Source organism: Crotalus tigris, unplaced genomic scaffold, assembly GCF_016545835.1.
Source record: "Crotalus tigris isolate CLP2741 ecotype Arizona unplaced genomic scaffold, ASM1654583v1 scf7180000017899.1852299, whole genome shotgun sequence".
Taxonomy (NCBI): Eukaryota; Metazoa; Chordata; class Lepidosauria; order Squamata; family Viperidae; genus Crotalus; species Crotalus tigris.
The window spans coordinates 789730-805707 of NW_024096711.1; the positions used below are offsets into that span (position 1 = coordinate 789730).

At 44.1% G+C, this 15978-nt stretch overlaps 1 protein-coding gene across 1 annotated transcript; it reads left to right on the plus strand.

The window, feature by feature from the left end:
* Positions 1 to 8687: 8687 nt before the first annotated feature.
* On the plus strand, positions 8688 to 13779 carry LOC120308354 (olfactory receptor 9G4-like). The gene is made up of 2 exons (XM_039344310.1): positions 8688 to 9626; positions 13702 to 13779. The coding sequence occupies exons 1-2, from the start codon at positions 8688 to 8690 to the stop codon at positions 13777 to 13779; spliced, it is 1017 nt and encodes a 338-aa protein (XP_039200244.1).
* Positions 13780 to 15978: the final 2199 nt, after the last annotated feature.

A 15978-nucleotide genomic window follows, 5' to 3' on the forward strand; every position in this document is an offset into this window, starting at 1 on the left:
TTACATGAGCAAGTCTAAGTAGTTATCTTGGCAAATATGTAAATGTGGCTACACGTTATCTATCCTAGGATGTATCTCTTAGATTAGTCTTCCTCAAAATTCCAACCAAAATCCCCAATCCTCCTAAAGATCAGACAGCCAATAACGTCACTCAAATACTCATGTATGCTAAGATCTACATTCAGAAAGAGTTGGAAAAGCTCACAGGACCTTCATCCTGTAAATAGTTATAGAACATTTTGTTGGGAGGAACTCCCCCGTTCGGTTCTTCCAGCCGGGATTCTTCTTGACGGCGCAGTGCAGAAGAAATAGATCGTGAAGCCAGCTACCAGAAAGAGGTTTTATTTCGAGGATCAGCGTTGAGTGACAATTCAGCTCGAGTCCCCGGCTAGCTAGACAGAGTGATCTTTAAATAGGGGTTTTTATACCCTTTTGTGGTTTCCAAACTTGTCATTTCTGATTGGTAACAAACTTTATCATTTCTGATTGGTAACAAACTTATCATTTCTAATTGGTGAGTTTGAATTTGCCTTTTCTGATTTGTTGGTCAGTGACTATTGTTGGTTAAATTTCTTTGCTAATCCTGCCTGAAAGGTGTTAATTACTTTATTGTTGTGTCCTGATTGTTGCTAGCTGGTTCCTCATTGTGTGTCAAGTGTTTGCCATTTAGCCTCAGGCTGCTGTTGACCCAATTTAGTTGGGGTGTTCCTAGATTATTTCTTGGTTGGGCTGGGGAGGGGGTGTCCAACTCTCATCAATCCCCCCATTTTGGGCTATCACTGGAGTGTCAGTGATTAGCCCAACTGGTTCATATATACGGTAGTGGTGATCAATTTGGCACATCATGAGAGATGTTTTCTTGCTTTGTCCCTTGCTCCTGATGGGAGTTGTGCAGATCTTTAGGCATTTTAACCCTAAAGGAATTAATTGGCATAGGCAACAAAGGAGGGCTCCACCTATTATGACTGTGATTATACTACCAATAAGAATTTTCAACCAATGGAAGTCTGGTAACCATGAAAAGAGCCAGGAAAGGTCCCAGGATGACTGGTTGTGCCCAATGTTTTGTGCTAGTTCTTTTAAATGTTTGATATCTTGTTCAATTAGCCCAGATTGGTCGGATAAATTGAAGCAGCAGAGCCCTCTGAATTCTTCACAGCCATGATTGTGCCTCAATAATAGGTAGTCAATGGCTGCTCTATTTTCAAGGGTGGCTTCTCTGATTTGCCTTAGTTCTCTGTTTAAGGCGTCCAGTGCATGGGAAGTGGTGTTTAAACTTTTAGCTAGGGTACATGCCAGGCTGTTTATATTCCTTGAGTTTCGTGCTGCGAGCCCTGGCACTCCCACTAGAGAGACAGCCAATGCAATATATTCAGTTTTCGTGAGAAGGGGGGTTTTGAAATCGCAGTCAGGAGGTAATGTGTGGAAGCTCCTTCTTTGCCGCCTTTGTAGGGAGGGCATCAGCATGGTTAGTTGTCCTAACGTGCAAGGGCCCCCAGTGGAATTTGCAGGCAGGTAGGAATAAGCTCTCAGGCCACATAATAGAAACCATCCTGTAGGAAGTTTCACATAGCCATATGAGAAGGTGATGGCCTTGGTGTTGTTGCAGACCAGTTCAGTGTTTGTGAGGTTGTAGCAGTTGGAGACTTTAGGCTGGTGGCATCCAGTCAGTGTGAAACAAGTAGCTGCTTGGGTTACTGCTGCTACTTGTAATGTGTACATGCTGTTGTCCTTTATGTTTGTACTGGTTCCCCAGTCAAAAATGTTATAGTATGAGGCTATCAATGAGTGTCCCCTTAACTTAGTGTCATTGGTGATAGCTTTTGGTGCTATTGCTACCCCCATCAAGCATGTGGTTAAGATGTCTTTCACTGACCTACCTCCAGCAAGGCAAAAGTCTGTAGTGTTCAGTACTTCCTTCGCTAAATACTCCCACACGTTCCCCTTTTCCGGAAATAGTTTTGGTTCTATGAACCCAGAGGTACATTTCAAATATAAAAACATCATACAAGTTGCATATAAGATTCTAACAAAGGTAAACTTAATTCCCTCCCCCATTTGTTTCAATCTCAAAAAACGTTTTTAGTGTCCATTCTTCAGTTTCGGGGTTTTTCTTGAGCTTCAGGGGTGGAACCTTGGGTGTTGTCTCAGGTGTAATGCTGTGGTCTATGACTGCTGGCTTGATGTGGGTCCAGTGGATCCAAGCATTCCTTTCAGCCACCTTGATTGCTGTCTGGGTGGTTAGTAGAACTTGAAAGGGTCCATTCCACTTTGGTTGCAGTGGTGACTTGCGGCTGTATGACTTTATCCAGATCCAATCCCCTGGTTCAAAATGGTGTAGATTTTCTTCTAGTGGTAAAGTCTGCGTCAGGGCGCTTTGCTTCCACAGTTCTCTGAGCCTCTGGTGCAGAGCTGTAAGATAGGATGATAAGACTACCTCCCCTTTCTCCAAGCAGAGGGACTGGGGGTCCAGGCCTTTGAGTGTGTCAGGTGGTCGACCAAATAGCAGTTCGAAGGGGGAGATGCCTATGTCTCGCCTTGGTCGGGTTCTCAGATGGAACAAAGCTATGGGTAATGCTTGGGGCCAGGGCAGGTGGGTTTCCTGACAGAGTTTGCCTAGGAGAGTCTTTAATTCTCTATTTTGTCTTTCCACCCCCCCTGAGGAGCTGGGATGTCCGGGTGCATGCAGTTCTTGCCTGATACCCAATGCTTGGAGAACATGCGTGATTACTTGTGACACAAAGTGTGTGCCCCTGTCCATGTCTAAAACACTTGGGATTCCAAACCTGGGCACAAGTTCCTTTAGCAGGTGTCTGGCAGTTTCCAGAGCTGTGGCATGGCGGCATGGGTAAGCCTCCACCCAGTGAGTCAGCTGGTCCCTGCAGACTAGCACGTATTGGTAGCCGTTACTTTTAGGGAGCTGAATGTAATCCAGCTGGAGTTTCTCAAAGGGGCGTTGGGCCCATGGTCTTCCCCCTGTGTGTGTGGCCTTTCTTGAGGAAGCATTATTTGCTTGGCATACCTGACAGGTTTTAGCTATACGAGTGGCCTCACTATAGATTCCTGGGGCATACCACACCCTCCTTATGGCATCTACTATTGCCTGTGTCCCACAGTGCCCCTTAGAATGTAACTGTTGACAGATCAGCCGTAGCAGACGTCTGGGCACTATGGGTCTTCCATCCGGGACCCACCAAAATCCTTCCTTATATATTGCCTCGCATTTTTCCTCCCATAATTTCTCTTCCCCAGGTTCTAGCAATTCTTGGTATTGTGTTACTGGTCTTAATTGTAACGTGGGGAGCATGGTGAATGCCTTCAGGGGTTGAGTGGCAGCCCACTTAGCCGTGACGTCAGCAAAGTGGTTCCCTTTCGTGATCCTTGAATCGTCCCTTTGGTGTGCTTTGCAATGGATGACTGCTAGGAATGAGGGTAGACGGATAGCTTTCAACAGATCAGATATGAGGTCCGCGTGAGCAATTGGCTGGCCGCTGGACGTAAAAAACCCTCTCTGTTTCCAAAGGGCACCGGTCGCATGGCAGACTCCAAAAGCATACCTGGAGTCTGTATATATATTGGCAGACTGGTTCTCGGCTATTTCGCATGCCTTTTTTAATGCAATGAGTTCAGCTGCTTGAGCGCCGTAATGTGGAGGCAAGGGGGAAGCCCAGACTGACTCATGCAGAGAAACGACTGCTGCTCCCGTTATGCGGGTCCCATCCAGAAGGTAGGAAGAGCCATCGGTAAATAACTCTAGGTCTGGGTTGGGGAGAGGATTATCTGTTAAATCAGGACGTGGCAGTTCAGCATCCTGGACTAGGTGCAGGCAGTCATGTAATGCTTTATCTGTTAGGTTAGTTGGTAACAATGTTGCTGGGTTTAGCGTGTTGCAGAGTTCAAAGGAAATATTTTCTGAAGTGAATAGTTCTGCTTCGTATTGGGCCAGGCGTTGTTGGGTAAATGCCTGGGTTTGCGACTTTAAGGGTATGGCAAACACATCATGGGGAACCCTCAGAGTGAGGGGGCATCCCAAAACCAGGTCCTTTGATCGCTTAACTAGCTCTACCGTGGCAGCCACTGCCCTCAGGCATGGAACAGCTCCTCTAGCTACCGGATCTAGCTGGACTGAATAATAGGCTACCGGTCTAAGGTTTGGACCAAACTTCTGCGCCAACACCCCTGAACCTATGCCTTTGCATTCGTGAATAAAAAGGAAAAAGGGTTTCGTATAGTTAGGGAGACCCAGAGCTGGGGCTGAGGCTAGGGTCTGCTTTATTTTCTCTAGGGTGTTTGCCAATTCCTTTGTCCATGCAATAGGATCAGGTTGGTCCTTTTTTGTTAGTTGGACTAAAGGTTTTGCTAATTCCCCAAAGGCTGGTATCCAGGGTCGGCAGAATCCTAAGACCCCTAACAGGGCACGCACCTGGCATTTTGTTTGTGGGTGCTTCATTCTTAGGATGGTTTCGACTCTTTCGGGTGCTAACTTTCGGACCCCAGGGGCAATAATATACCCTAAATAGGACACTTCCCTTTTTAAGTACTGTAATTTAAAAGGAGATGCTTTATGCCCCTTTTCCCCCAGACATTTCAGTAGGTGGTAGGTATCTGCCCTACAGCTCTCCTCAGCTTCGGGAGCTACCAGTAGGTCATCCACGTATTGGATAAGTGTGGATTTGCATGGTAGAAGGATGGAAGCTAGGTCTTCCCTTAAAATCTGTGAGAACAAAGTGGGAGACTCCGTATAGCCCTGCGGCAATCGAGTCCAGGCGTATTGTTGCTTATCCCATGTGAAGGCAAAGAGGTATTGCGATGCAGGGTCCACAGGGATGCTGAAAAAGGCTGCACAGAGATCAATTACTGTGAAATAGGTGGCTGACGCTGGTACTTCTGTAATTATGGTAGCTGGGTTTGGTACTACCGGTGCTCTGGGTATTACATGATTGTTCACGGCTCTCATATCATGTACAAAGCGGTAAATGGGGTTCCCTTCACTGTCTACCTTTGGCTTTCGAACCGGAAAGATTGGGGTGTTGCAAGGGGAAGTGCATTTACGCAGCACCCCCTGCTCTAGGTATGCTGTTATCAGTTTTTGAATTGGTTCTATCGCTTCCGGTTGTATCTTGTACTGGGGAATACATGGTGGTGGTCCTGGCTTAACTTGGATCGTAACCGGGGTAGCTGCTTTTAGCAGCCCCACTTCGGTAGGGTCCCAACCCCACAGAGAGGCTGGCAAGCTTCGGAGATCCATAGGCAGCTGGATCTCCTTGCCAGTTGAACAAACCATGGAAAAATGTGCCCGTTTGACTGGGATGTCTAAGTGGAGCCCTTCTGCAGTACATTTAATAGTTGCCCCAAGTTTGCAAAGCAAATCCCTACCTAGGAGGGATAAGGGGGATTGAGGACAAACAGTAAACGGGTGTTCTAAGGAGAAGGGGCCAACTTCTACCTTCAAGTTATCTGTAAATTCGACTGGGATAAGTTTTCCTCCAACCCCCATTACATTGTCTTTGGCCCCAGGCACTATTGAATCCTTAAAGGGTGCCGTTGTGAGAAGGGAGGAGGTTGCTCCGGTATCAATGAGGCATTCATATGTCTTTCCCCCTACAGTGATTGTTAACAGGGGTTCCCCATCAGGGCCGCCCTTTAAGGGGATAGCTAACCCCTGAAATGTAGCCTTATAATCAATTTCTAGTCAGGCTAGGTCGTGTTCTGTCTGTCCCCATTGGGGAATATTTTGGCCTCTTTCCTCATTCTGACGATGAGGGGCCATCCTTGGGAAGGGGGGCCTTGGCTTGTGACGGTTCCAGGTGTTCCTCTCCGGTTCCCCCCTGCAGTATCTCATAAGATGCCCTTCCCTACCACAACGGAAACAATGCCGGCAAAAGGGTTGTCTCTCAGTCTTGCACCGCTGGCACATTGCTTCCCTTGAGGTAGGTTTACGATATCTGCTCCCACTTTCCCTATTTATCATGGCAAAAGCTTGCAAATCCTCCCTCCTTTCCATTCTGTGTCTTTTCTCTTTCTCCCTTTCTCGTTCCGCTTCCTTCCTTTCTCTCTCTTCTTCTGCTTGCCTTTCCCTCTGGTCAAATACAAAGTTCGCAATCCTGCGCAACTCTGAGATATCTAAGGTGGACCAGTTGGAGACTATCTTCTGGAAGTGCCCCCGGATATCGCTTGCCGATTGGTTAACAAAAGCGGCTGCAAGAATGTTCTTATCCTTTGAGCAGCCTATGTCTAAGTGTGCATATGCGGTTCCGGCCTCTAAGAGGCGGACCCAGAAGGCATCAGGGGTCTCTTTGTCTCTCTGTGTGGTCTTTTGGAACTCAGCCCAATTGAGGGGCTTTTTTCCTATTTCCTGTAGGGCTTCCATTAAGTTGGTTTTTGCCCTAGTATAATCGTCCCAGTGGTTCTGATTATTATAATCCCAATCTGGGCGGTCGAGGGGCCAGGCTATCCTGGCAGGGGCTCTTTGCCCAGGCGTGGGTATTACGGGACGCCGGGCTATTTCTTCTGTTTTTTCAAAAAGTTTTATCAATTCGTCTTTGGTCAGAAACACGTGTAGCAGCTGGGTCATGTCTGCCCAAGACGGATTGTGAGTGTCTACAATAGACTTTATGGTCTCTATAACGGTTTGAGGGTCCGCTCGGAAGGTGGGAGTATCTTTCTTCCAAATGACCAAATCAGACGGAGAGAAAGGGGTGTGGGTTAAAATGTGTTCAGTCTGGCCCCTCTGTCGCCCGGGTACGGGCCTGTTTAACAGGGGGGCCATGAAGGTCGGTTTAGGGTTATCTAAGGGAGGCTGGGGGTCCAAGTTGACTTGGGTTGGGTTCCTCTGTCTGGACAGTTCGGCCCAGCAATACCAGTAGGGTAGTTGGGTTGGCTCTATCCTTGACCTAAGTTCTTTTAGTGTTCTGATTTCTAGGGTGCCACCTTCGGGCCAAATTTGTCTCCCGCGGTCATCTTTAAGCAAAGCCCATTTCCTACATAATTCCTCTAATCGCTTCTTCTTCATTCCAGCCTGGACAGGAAGCTGATTCCTGTCCCAGGCTTCGAGCAAGCTCTCAATTGGGAAACCCACTTCGGCCCTTGAATTGGAACTCCCCAACCTTTTATAACGGGGTTTTAAACCCACTTCAGCCCTTGAATTGGAACTCCCCATTCTTTTATAACGGGGTTTTCCTTTCAATGTTAAAGGGTACTAACAGTCGAAGTCTCCTTGCGAGACTTCTTTCCCAATACAGTCGAAGTCTCCTTGCGAGACTTCTTTCCCAATACAGTCGAAGTCTCCTTGCGAGACTTCTTTCTCCTAATACAGTCGAAGTCTCCTTGCGAGACTTCTTTCTCCTAATACAGTCGAAGTCTCCTTGCGAGACTTCTTTCCCCTAATACAGTTGAAGTCTCCTTGCGAGACTTCTTTCCCCTAATACAGTCGAAGTCTCCTTGCGAGACTTCTTTCTCCTAATACAGATTCTCGGAGGTGAGCGGCCACCTCCGCTCGGGGCTACTGCTTTAATATTTACTGGCAGAAGGGGTCCTGGCTTGCCCAGAATAGGGTTCTCTTTCTCTGCCCGCTCGGTCCTCCTCTCTCACCAGAAGGTCTCACGCTCCGATGCCCCCCCCTTGCTTTCCCGAATTCCGCCGGTCACAGCTCCACTGGAGCTAGCAGCAGGTCGGGGTGCGGCTAGAGGGCACACGGAGGGAGCGAGCTCCAGCTGATTCTAAGAGGAGGATGCCTCACACACACACTCATGCATTCTTCCTTTCGTCCCCCCAGACCCTTTAATCTAATAGATTTAAATTTGGTGGCACTTACCCTCTTTCCTGGTAGCTGTTCGAGCGTAAGACTCAAAAACTCCCTTTGCTACCCGATGCCGACCGGGCAGGGTCCGAGGAGGCTTCCCCACGGATCAAAGTGTCCGCTGCCGGCTGGGTGATGACTCTTCCGGGCCCGGTCCGGTGGCTGGGTGAGCTGGAAGTCCCATCTGGGTCGCCAGATTGTTGGGAGGAACTCCCCCGTTCGGTTCTTCCAGCCGGGATTCTTCTTGACGGCGCAGTGCAGAAGAAATAGATCGTGAAGCCAGCTACCAGAAAGAGGTTTTATTTCGAGGATCAGCGTTGAGTGACAATTCAGCTCGAGTCCCCGGCTAGCTAGACAGAGTGATCTTTAAATAGGGGTTTTTATACCCCTTTGTGGTTTCCAAACTTGTCATTTCTGATTGGTAACAAACTTTATCATTTCTGATTGGTAACAAACTTATCATTTCTAATTGGTGAGTTTGAATTTGCCCTTTCTGATTTGTTGGTCAGTGACTATTGTTGGTTAAATTTCTTTGCTAATCCTGCCTGAAAGGTGTTAATTACTTTATTGTTGTGTCCTGATTGTTGCTAGCTGGTTCCTCATTGTGTGTCAAGTGTTTGCCATTTAGCCTCAGGCTGCTGTTGACCCAATTTAGTTGGGGTGTTCCTAGATTATTTCTTGGTTGGGCTGGGGAGGGGGTGTCCAACTCTCATCAATCTAAAAAGCAGAAGTAAAATCAGTTTGGGGCAACATTGGCAAAATTGTACCAAAGCTGTTGGAGGTTCAACACATCCTTCAAAAGTTTTGAATGAATTCTCTATTCCTGGACTGACATCTGCCAAATTTTTAGTTTTCTTTCCTCTGTAAACAGGCTGTACTTATGAAAACAATGGAAATGAAAAGCAATCAGACATTGGTTACAGATTTTGTCCTGATTGGGTTTACAATAGACTCATTTCTACACATAATCTTCTTTGTGCTGTTCTTGGTCTCCTACACCCTAACATTGATTGGGAACTTGGGTCTCATGACCCTGATCTACTTGGATTCCTGCTTGCACACACCCATGTACTTCTTTGTGGGCAACCTTTCCTTCCTGGATATCTGGTACACCTTGGTCTACACTCCTCGGATCTTGTTTGACTGTGTGTCCATGAACAATCACATGTCCCAAAAAAATAATAATAATCACATGTCCCTTGCTGGTTGCACAGCCCAGTTCTTCTTCTCTGCTGGCTTGACCTATAGTGAATGCTTCTTACTGGCCTTCATGGCCTATGACCGCTTTGTGGCCATCTGCAACCCACTCCTTTATGCTACTGCCATGCCCAAGAAGCTTTGTGTCCAGTTGGTGGTAGGTTCCTACATAGCTGGTTTTGCCAATGCCATTGCCCACACTGCTAACACCTTTCGGCTACGCTTCTGTGGGAAAAATATCATCAATCACTACTTTTGTGATGTGGTGCCACTTGTGAAGATGGCCTGCAATGACACACAGGTATATGAACTCATTCTGACTGCTCTTATTGGTAGTAATATGTTAGCAACCACAGTTGTGATCCTGAGCTCCTATATTGGTATTGGGGCAGCCATAGTCCGCATCCGCTCAGCTGCAGGGAGACGCAAAGCCTTCTTCACTTGCTCTGCTCACATGGTTTCAGTCACCCTCTTCTATGGTTCCATTCTAATTATGTATTGCAGACCCCACTCTCAACACACTCCAAATTCAGACAAGGCAAATGCATTGTTCTATATGGTAGTCAACCCTCTGCTCAACCCTTTAATTTACAGCTTACGCAACAAAGATGTGAAGGCAGCCTTCAAGAAAGTCTGGGGGAGATTTGTAGCACACAAATGAATGTCAGTGATATACTGTTTATTGAAATTAGTTTGTAGTTGCAGAAATTAGGGTCTAGTTTCTGTAAGCCTCCCTCCCTCCTTATGGTGGAGAGCGGCAGTAGACCAGAGAGATTACTACAGAATAGGCATAATCAGAAGGAAATCATTGGACAATAATAAACTGGAGAAAAAGTTTGACTTTCAGGTAAGTAATAGCTCACTGAAGACAGCTTTGCCATAATGGAATGAAGAGCTGGTGAATAGATTGGCTCTTTGTATTCCTCTCCACACAAGGAAAAGTCATCAGGCCCCAAGTACCGGTACTTTATACAGTTTCTCCTTATGAGGAGTTTAGAACTCAAGGAAATGCTCAAATCATGGTTGGCACTTTCTAAAAGACACTGGATGCCTCTTTTTCTAATCACTTTCAGTAATTGTTTTTCAGCTATCTGGAATTTGAATCAGGAATTCTGAAAACATTGTGAGTTTCCTTCAATCCATTGAATTCCAATGGGAATGATGGTCAGGATGCTCTGTGGTTCCATAAATTGGGTTCTAAAGTACTTATGGTCCAAATGACCATATTTAAATAATAAAATAAAATAATAATAAAATAAAATAATAAAATAAAATAAAATAATAAAATAATAAAATAAAATAAATAATAAAATAAAATAAAATAATAATATAATATAATATAATATAATATAATAAAATATAATTAAAAATAGGCAGAACAATGGCAGAACAGCAAGGTTTCATGTTTAACAATTGCCTAATAATACAATTCCTTCAGAATAATTGGATAATGTGATGCAATGAAAACAGTAGCTTGCTTTTCCCAATCACACAACACCACAAAAAGGAAGCAATGTGGCAAATAAGTTCATTCATTTATGTTATAGTGAAAAGTTTGCACTAGAAATATTTTGGCCATGTTTAATACCTATTTTACCCATAGGAGATTCATCATTTATGAGCAATCAGAAGCCTTGGACTTCTGCAATAGCAATATATTACCTTACTGAGTGGCTTTGGACCATCTTGTCCAGGTCCAATATATCTCAGAGAGTAGTGTCCATAGGGAGAAAGAGGAGGAACATTATGTAGGTGGTCTTGAGCTCCAGAATGAAAGGACAGGATAAATAAGTGAATCAATAGCCAGAGTAGACACAGTTCTATTCTGCTTTGACCAAACTTCACTACAAAGACCATGTCTATTGCTGGACATCTTTGCTTTGAAAGTTTCCCAAACTGCACTTAAAAGGAAATGTTGGGGAAAGCTGGACACATTTTCCTGGAAAATATAAGATACAAAATGAAATCTGATGGTAATTTTAAACATTTGAAGGATATGCTGAAAAAGATGGGGGTTGATTCTGAGTAAACAAAGTTGGGGAGTTTTGAGATAGAACTCTACGCACAAACATATATCCAGTTATCTATGGAGATTCCCAGTCATCCAGGTATGGTTGTCCCAAAGGTACTTTTTCAGGAGGCAACTGGACTTTCTTGAACAAGAAAGTCCAGTTGCCTCCTGACAAAGCACCTTTGGGATATATCCAGATAATCTCCTGACCTACAAAAATGCACATATGTCCCTGCAAAGACAGAGATCTATAATCTAGCGGCCTTCATTGGAAGATAAGAGGGAGACACAAGGCTTTCTTGTGCATCTCGGCACAATTGTTCCACTTTGCTGCAATGGCTATTTTCAGCAGCTTCACTGGGAGGAAAAAAGATGCCATGAGTTTCCTTTTCCCTTCTGGTGAAAGACAAAAGAAAGTCACTTGTACTTGAACCACTGCTTTAATACCAGATACAGCACAAGGTTGTGTTAAGCCATTTCTCCCCAATATGGTTTCTTACTTACTATCATCCATCCATCCCTTTCATTCATTTTACAAGGCTCATAAGCCACTCCAATTGAAATTGTTTGTGAGGGGCCTATTTAAACATATAAAGTGGAAAGAAACCAGCAAGTAAAAGAGGCACAATGCTTACAGGCAAAAGGAAACATAAACAACAAGAATCCAAGAATCTATGGCCTCAAATTATGAAAATGAATGAATGGATTTGCTCTGAATTTGCATTGCATGAATTATTTTTAAACGAGTTTACAGCCAGCAAGAACAATATTAGCAACCAGAGGAACTTTTTCCCTTTTGCTTGTACCTATTTGGGGAATACCATCCAGAAGATGGTAGAGGACAGGAAGACCTGGAGGAACGTTGTCCATGGGGTCGCGATGGGTCAGACACGACTTTGCAATTAACAACAACAACAATTTGGGGAATATAGAAATGGATGACCAATCCCAACTTAATTTTTCCCAATGGAAAAAATCTATGGGAAAGAAAATTCCCCAGTAGATGAGCACCTTTCACTTCTATTCCTGGGAATGTTGACATACAAGGCATCGCGATGCAATTATTATAGGTGTGAAAGGGACAGGGGAAACCTAAATAAAACTATATTCTCCGTTATGGAACTCCTTGGGTGACTTGGATCAGTCTGACCTACTATTTGGGGTCTTTGTTGTAGGGATAAAATGAGGGGAGACTTCCACATCCATCACCTTGGTTTCCTAGAGCAGGGCTTTTCAACCTTTTCGCCCATTGTACCACTTTTAGGATATGGCAACATCCAAGTACCACCAGTCGCCTAGCAAGGTGTCAAAAACTTGATGACCAAAAAAAAAAAAGGAACAAAGTGATAAAGTACAGGTAGTCCTCGACTTAGAACAGTTCGCTTAGTGACTCTTCAAAGTTACAATTGCACTGAAAAAAGTGGCCCTCAAGCCACAGCCGAGCAAGACACCTGCCTGCCCACCCGGCTGCGCTCTTCCTCCTGCCTGAGGTTTTCATTGTTGTGAGCATTTCTGTTGAGAATTGGCAGCGGGAGTAGGGTGGGGAGGGTGTTTGGTTTTTATTCCCCGTCTGCTAGGTGGTTGCAGCAGGTTTTGGTCACTTCACATGACCCTGGGACACTGTGACCGTCATAAATATGAATCAGTTGCCAAGCATCTGAATGTAAATCACAAGACCCTGGAGATGCTGCAACATTCCAGCTGATTGGTGCTTCACTGCTCAGCAAAAGCACCAGGATCAGTGCCGAGCTCCAGCTGGAGCCTGGTGCTGATCCTGGTGCTTCCACTGAGCCCTCCACCTTTTCTCACTCAGGCTTGTGCGGTGCTGCCACCAGTTCAGCTCATTCCCCTTCCTCGCTACCACTTTTCTAGGATGGTCACATACCACCTGCCAGGTGCCAATGTACCACAGGTGGTACCCGTACCACTGGTTGAAAAGCCCTGTCCTAGAGCAAAAGTTGAAGAGCAAAAAATAACCTAAGAAGGAAGAGAAGGTTGACTTTACTCCTTGTTCTGTCTCTCAGTCAACACATGTAGCATCAATAAAGTAAAATTTTGAAATTTTTTTGGGGTGATGTGCCATCTCTGTTATTGGAACAGCAAAGTCTTCAATATTTTTGAGTGGACTTATAATAACTTTAAAACAAAAGACAACAGTATAACAAATAACCATTTCAAAGCATCTATCTTGTTAACAAATACTTGACAGAGTGTGGTGAATGTAGGACACCTAAATTAATTGTAGCTAACTTGATTTATTGGCCCTTTTTGTTGAAACAGAAATCAAACTGTTGTAGGTGCTTCTGCTGAGAATCCTTAATTTTTGCATGAGAAAAGATTTGCTGGGATAGGTTTCCCAGCAATAATGACGTGGATGGTCATTATTCTGGATGGTCCAGAATAATCTTGGAACATCCCAGACATTTTTAAATGAATGAGTTAATCAGTATGCAGATGAAGTATAAACAGGAAAACTGAGAATACTTTGGGAATTATAATAAATGAAAAGACATTTCTGAGAATGTTGTCTAGAAAATTACATGGATTTATATGTGTAATTTCTATGAGTGAAATCGGATTCAAGGGGGAAAATCATGGTCAGAGAGAAAGCTTTGCAAGACTCTAGGAGAGATTTAACGCTCTCAAGAATTCCTTCAACCTTTTGCACCAGCAAAAAGGCATCCTGCATGTAGAGATAATAAAGTCAACAGTCAAGGAACAGCTCCTATCACAATTGCTTGACAGCTTATTTCTGCAAAATATCATGTTTTGAAATGAAGGGGGAAAAAAAACAGAGGCCTTGCTGTCCTGGTGTCTTTGGGAAGAGATCTTCCCTCAGAAGATTGGGCACAATTTATTGTTAATTCAGACTTTTAAATTGTTTTAGCAGTTTTAAATTACATCTTAAATACTTCTTCCTTCACAGTTACCACTATTTTAAGGGCTCTGTTATTGTATAATTGTTTAGAGATACTATATTAGATTAATGTTGGACACCATCTTGATTGGATTGCTTGGAAATGCTGCTTAAAATGTAGATAATTAGACCTTAATGATGTCCATGGGGTCGCGATGGGTCCGACACGTCTTCGCAACTAACAATAACAATAATCCTTTATTAGAAAAATGTTACACATACACATTTTCTATGTTGAGTTCATTACTCAATTTATTATCAAATCTACATTTCAGAGTTTTTTTGTTTCCAGAGAAGCAGGAATCAATCCCTTCAATGACAAGGAACTTGGGATGTGAGAGACAAGACAATGACAAAATGTAGCTCTGAGAAAGGGATAGGGAACAGTCCTTTTTTGAAATGTTTGGTTTAAATGTTTATTGTTACTGTAGCATATTTCTTTAGGCCAAATTCCATTGCTATATCTGTGCTAAAAAATCTTAATAATGTTTGTCAGTGACTGGGTTTTGATTTCTGGTTTTCCATAAAGATTCAGGTCATCCCTAAAAAGCAAGTGTGATGCTTTATTAGCAATTTTGCTATTTAGCAGAGATTCATTTTCTTCAAAACATTAGAAGTGGGATCATAGCGATGACAAGTAATAAGGGTAACAAATCACTGTGGAAAGTCCTCTCCTAATTGACAAAATTATTATTTATTAAACTTGTATGCCACCTGACTCTCAACAATATTTGTTTGTTTGATTGATGTCTATATGCTGAAATCTGCTTTCGGAAAGGGTTTCAAAACACATAGATTCCAGAGGACCTAATGCAAGGAAGACCTAATGTTATTATTTTTATGTAAAACATTCACAGAATGTTCAAAAAGTTAGAACCAAAATCAGTTTGGAGCAAAATTAGCAACAGCGGTATCAAATACTATATGACAGTGTTTTCAAAACTTTTTTCAAAATCATAGCAGGCCCCCAAATTGCAACATTCTTTCTTCTTTTCCTTCCTAAACAGATCAAGTCTATGAAAATAATGGAAGGTGAAGACAATTGGACACTGGTATTGATTTTGTCTGTTGGATTTACAACAGACCCATTTCTATGCATAAGCTTCTTTGTGGTATTCTTGGTTCTTAGTCATCTACTTCTTAATATTGATTGGGAACCTGGAATTCCTGTTTGCACACACCCATGTACTTCTTTGTGGGTAGCCTTTCCTTCCTGAATACCTGGAATTCTTTGGTCTACACTCCTCAAATTGTCTATGTCTGTGTATGGAAGCACAACCACATGTCCCTCTCTGGTTGTACAGCCCAATTTTTCTTTACTGCTGGAATGGGCTGGAGTGAATGCGTCCTACTGGCCTTCATGATCTATGACCACTTTGTGGCCATTTGCAACCCACTTCTTCACAACACTGCCACGCTCAAGAAACTCTGTGTCCTGTTCCATTGCACACACCAATAACATGTTCCACCTATGCTTCCATGATAGTAATATCATCAACCATTACTTTTGTGATGTGCCACCACTTGTGAAGATGGCCTGTGACAACACAAGAGTAAAAGAATATGAACTCATACGAACTTTCTGCTTAGGCACCAGTAGAGTCCTCTGGAGCCCGGTCTGAGTCATAGTTCTCAGTTTCTAGGAAAAAAAGGGAAGAGAAAGTCATGGGGGAGGGGAGAGAAATAAAATAACTGACAAACCTTGCAAAAAAACCTGGTGTATTGGCAATAGAGTTAGGGAAGAAATAAATAGGCTAGCTCAGTGATGGCAAACCTTTTAGAGACTGAGGGCCCAAAAAGTGGTCCCGCCCCTGCTCCACCCCCTGCCCCGCCCCTGCTCTGCCCCCCCCCATCCCTCAACCTGCCTGCCCACAAGACCACTCACTGCCTCCAGGGCCCGCTGCAGATTGCCCAGGCAGCCCAGCAGCGCTATGGCGGTCATGCCCTCTGCCCGCACCCTGCAGCATCAATTGTGCGTGATGGGGCGTGAGGGCAGAATCTTGTCTATGCTGCCTGGCTGTCATGTCCTTGGCTGCACTGCTCCGTGTGGGCCAC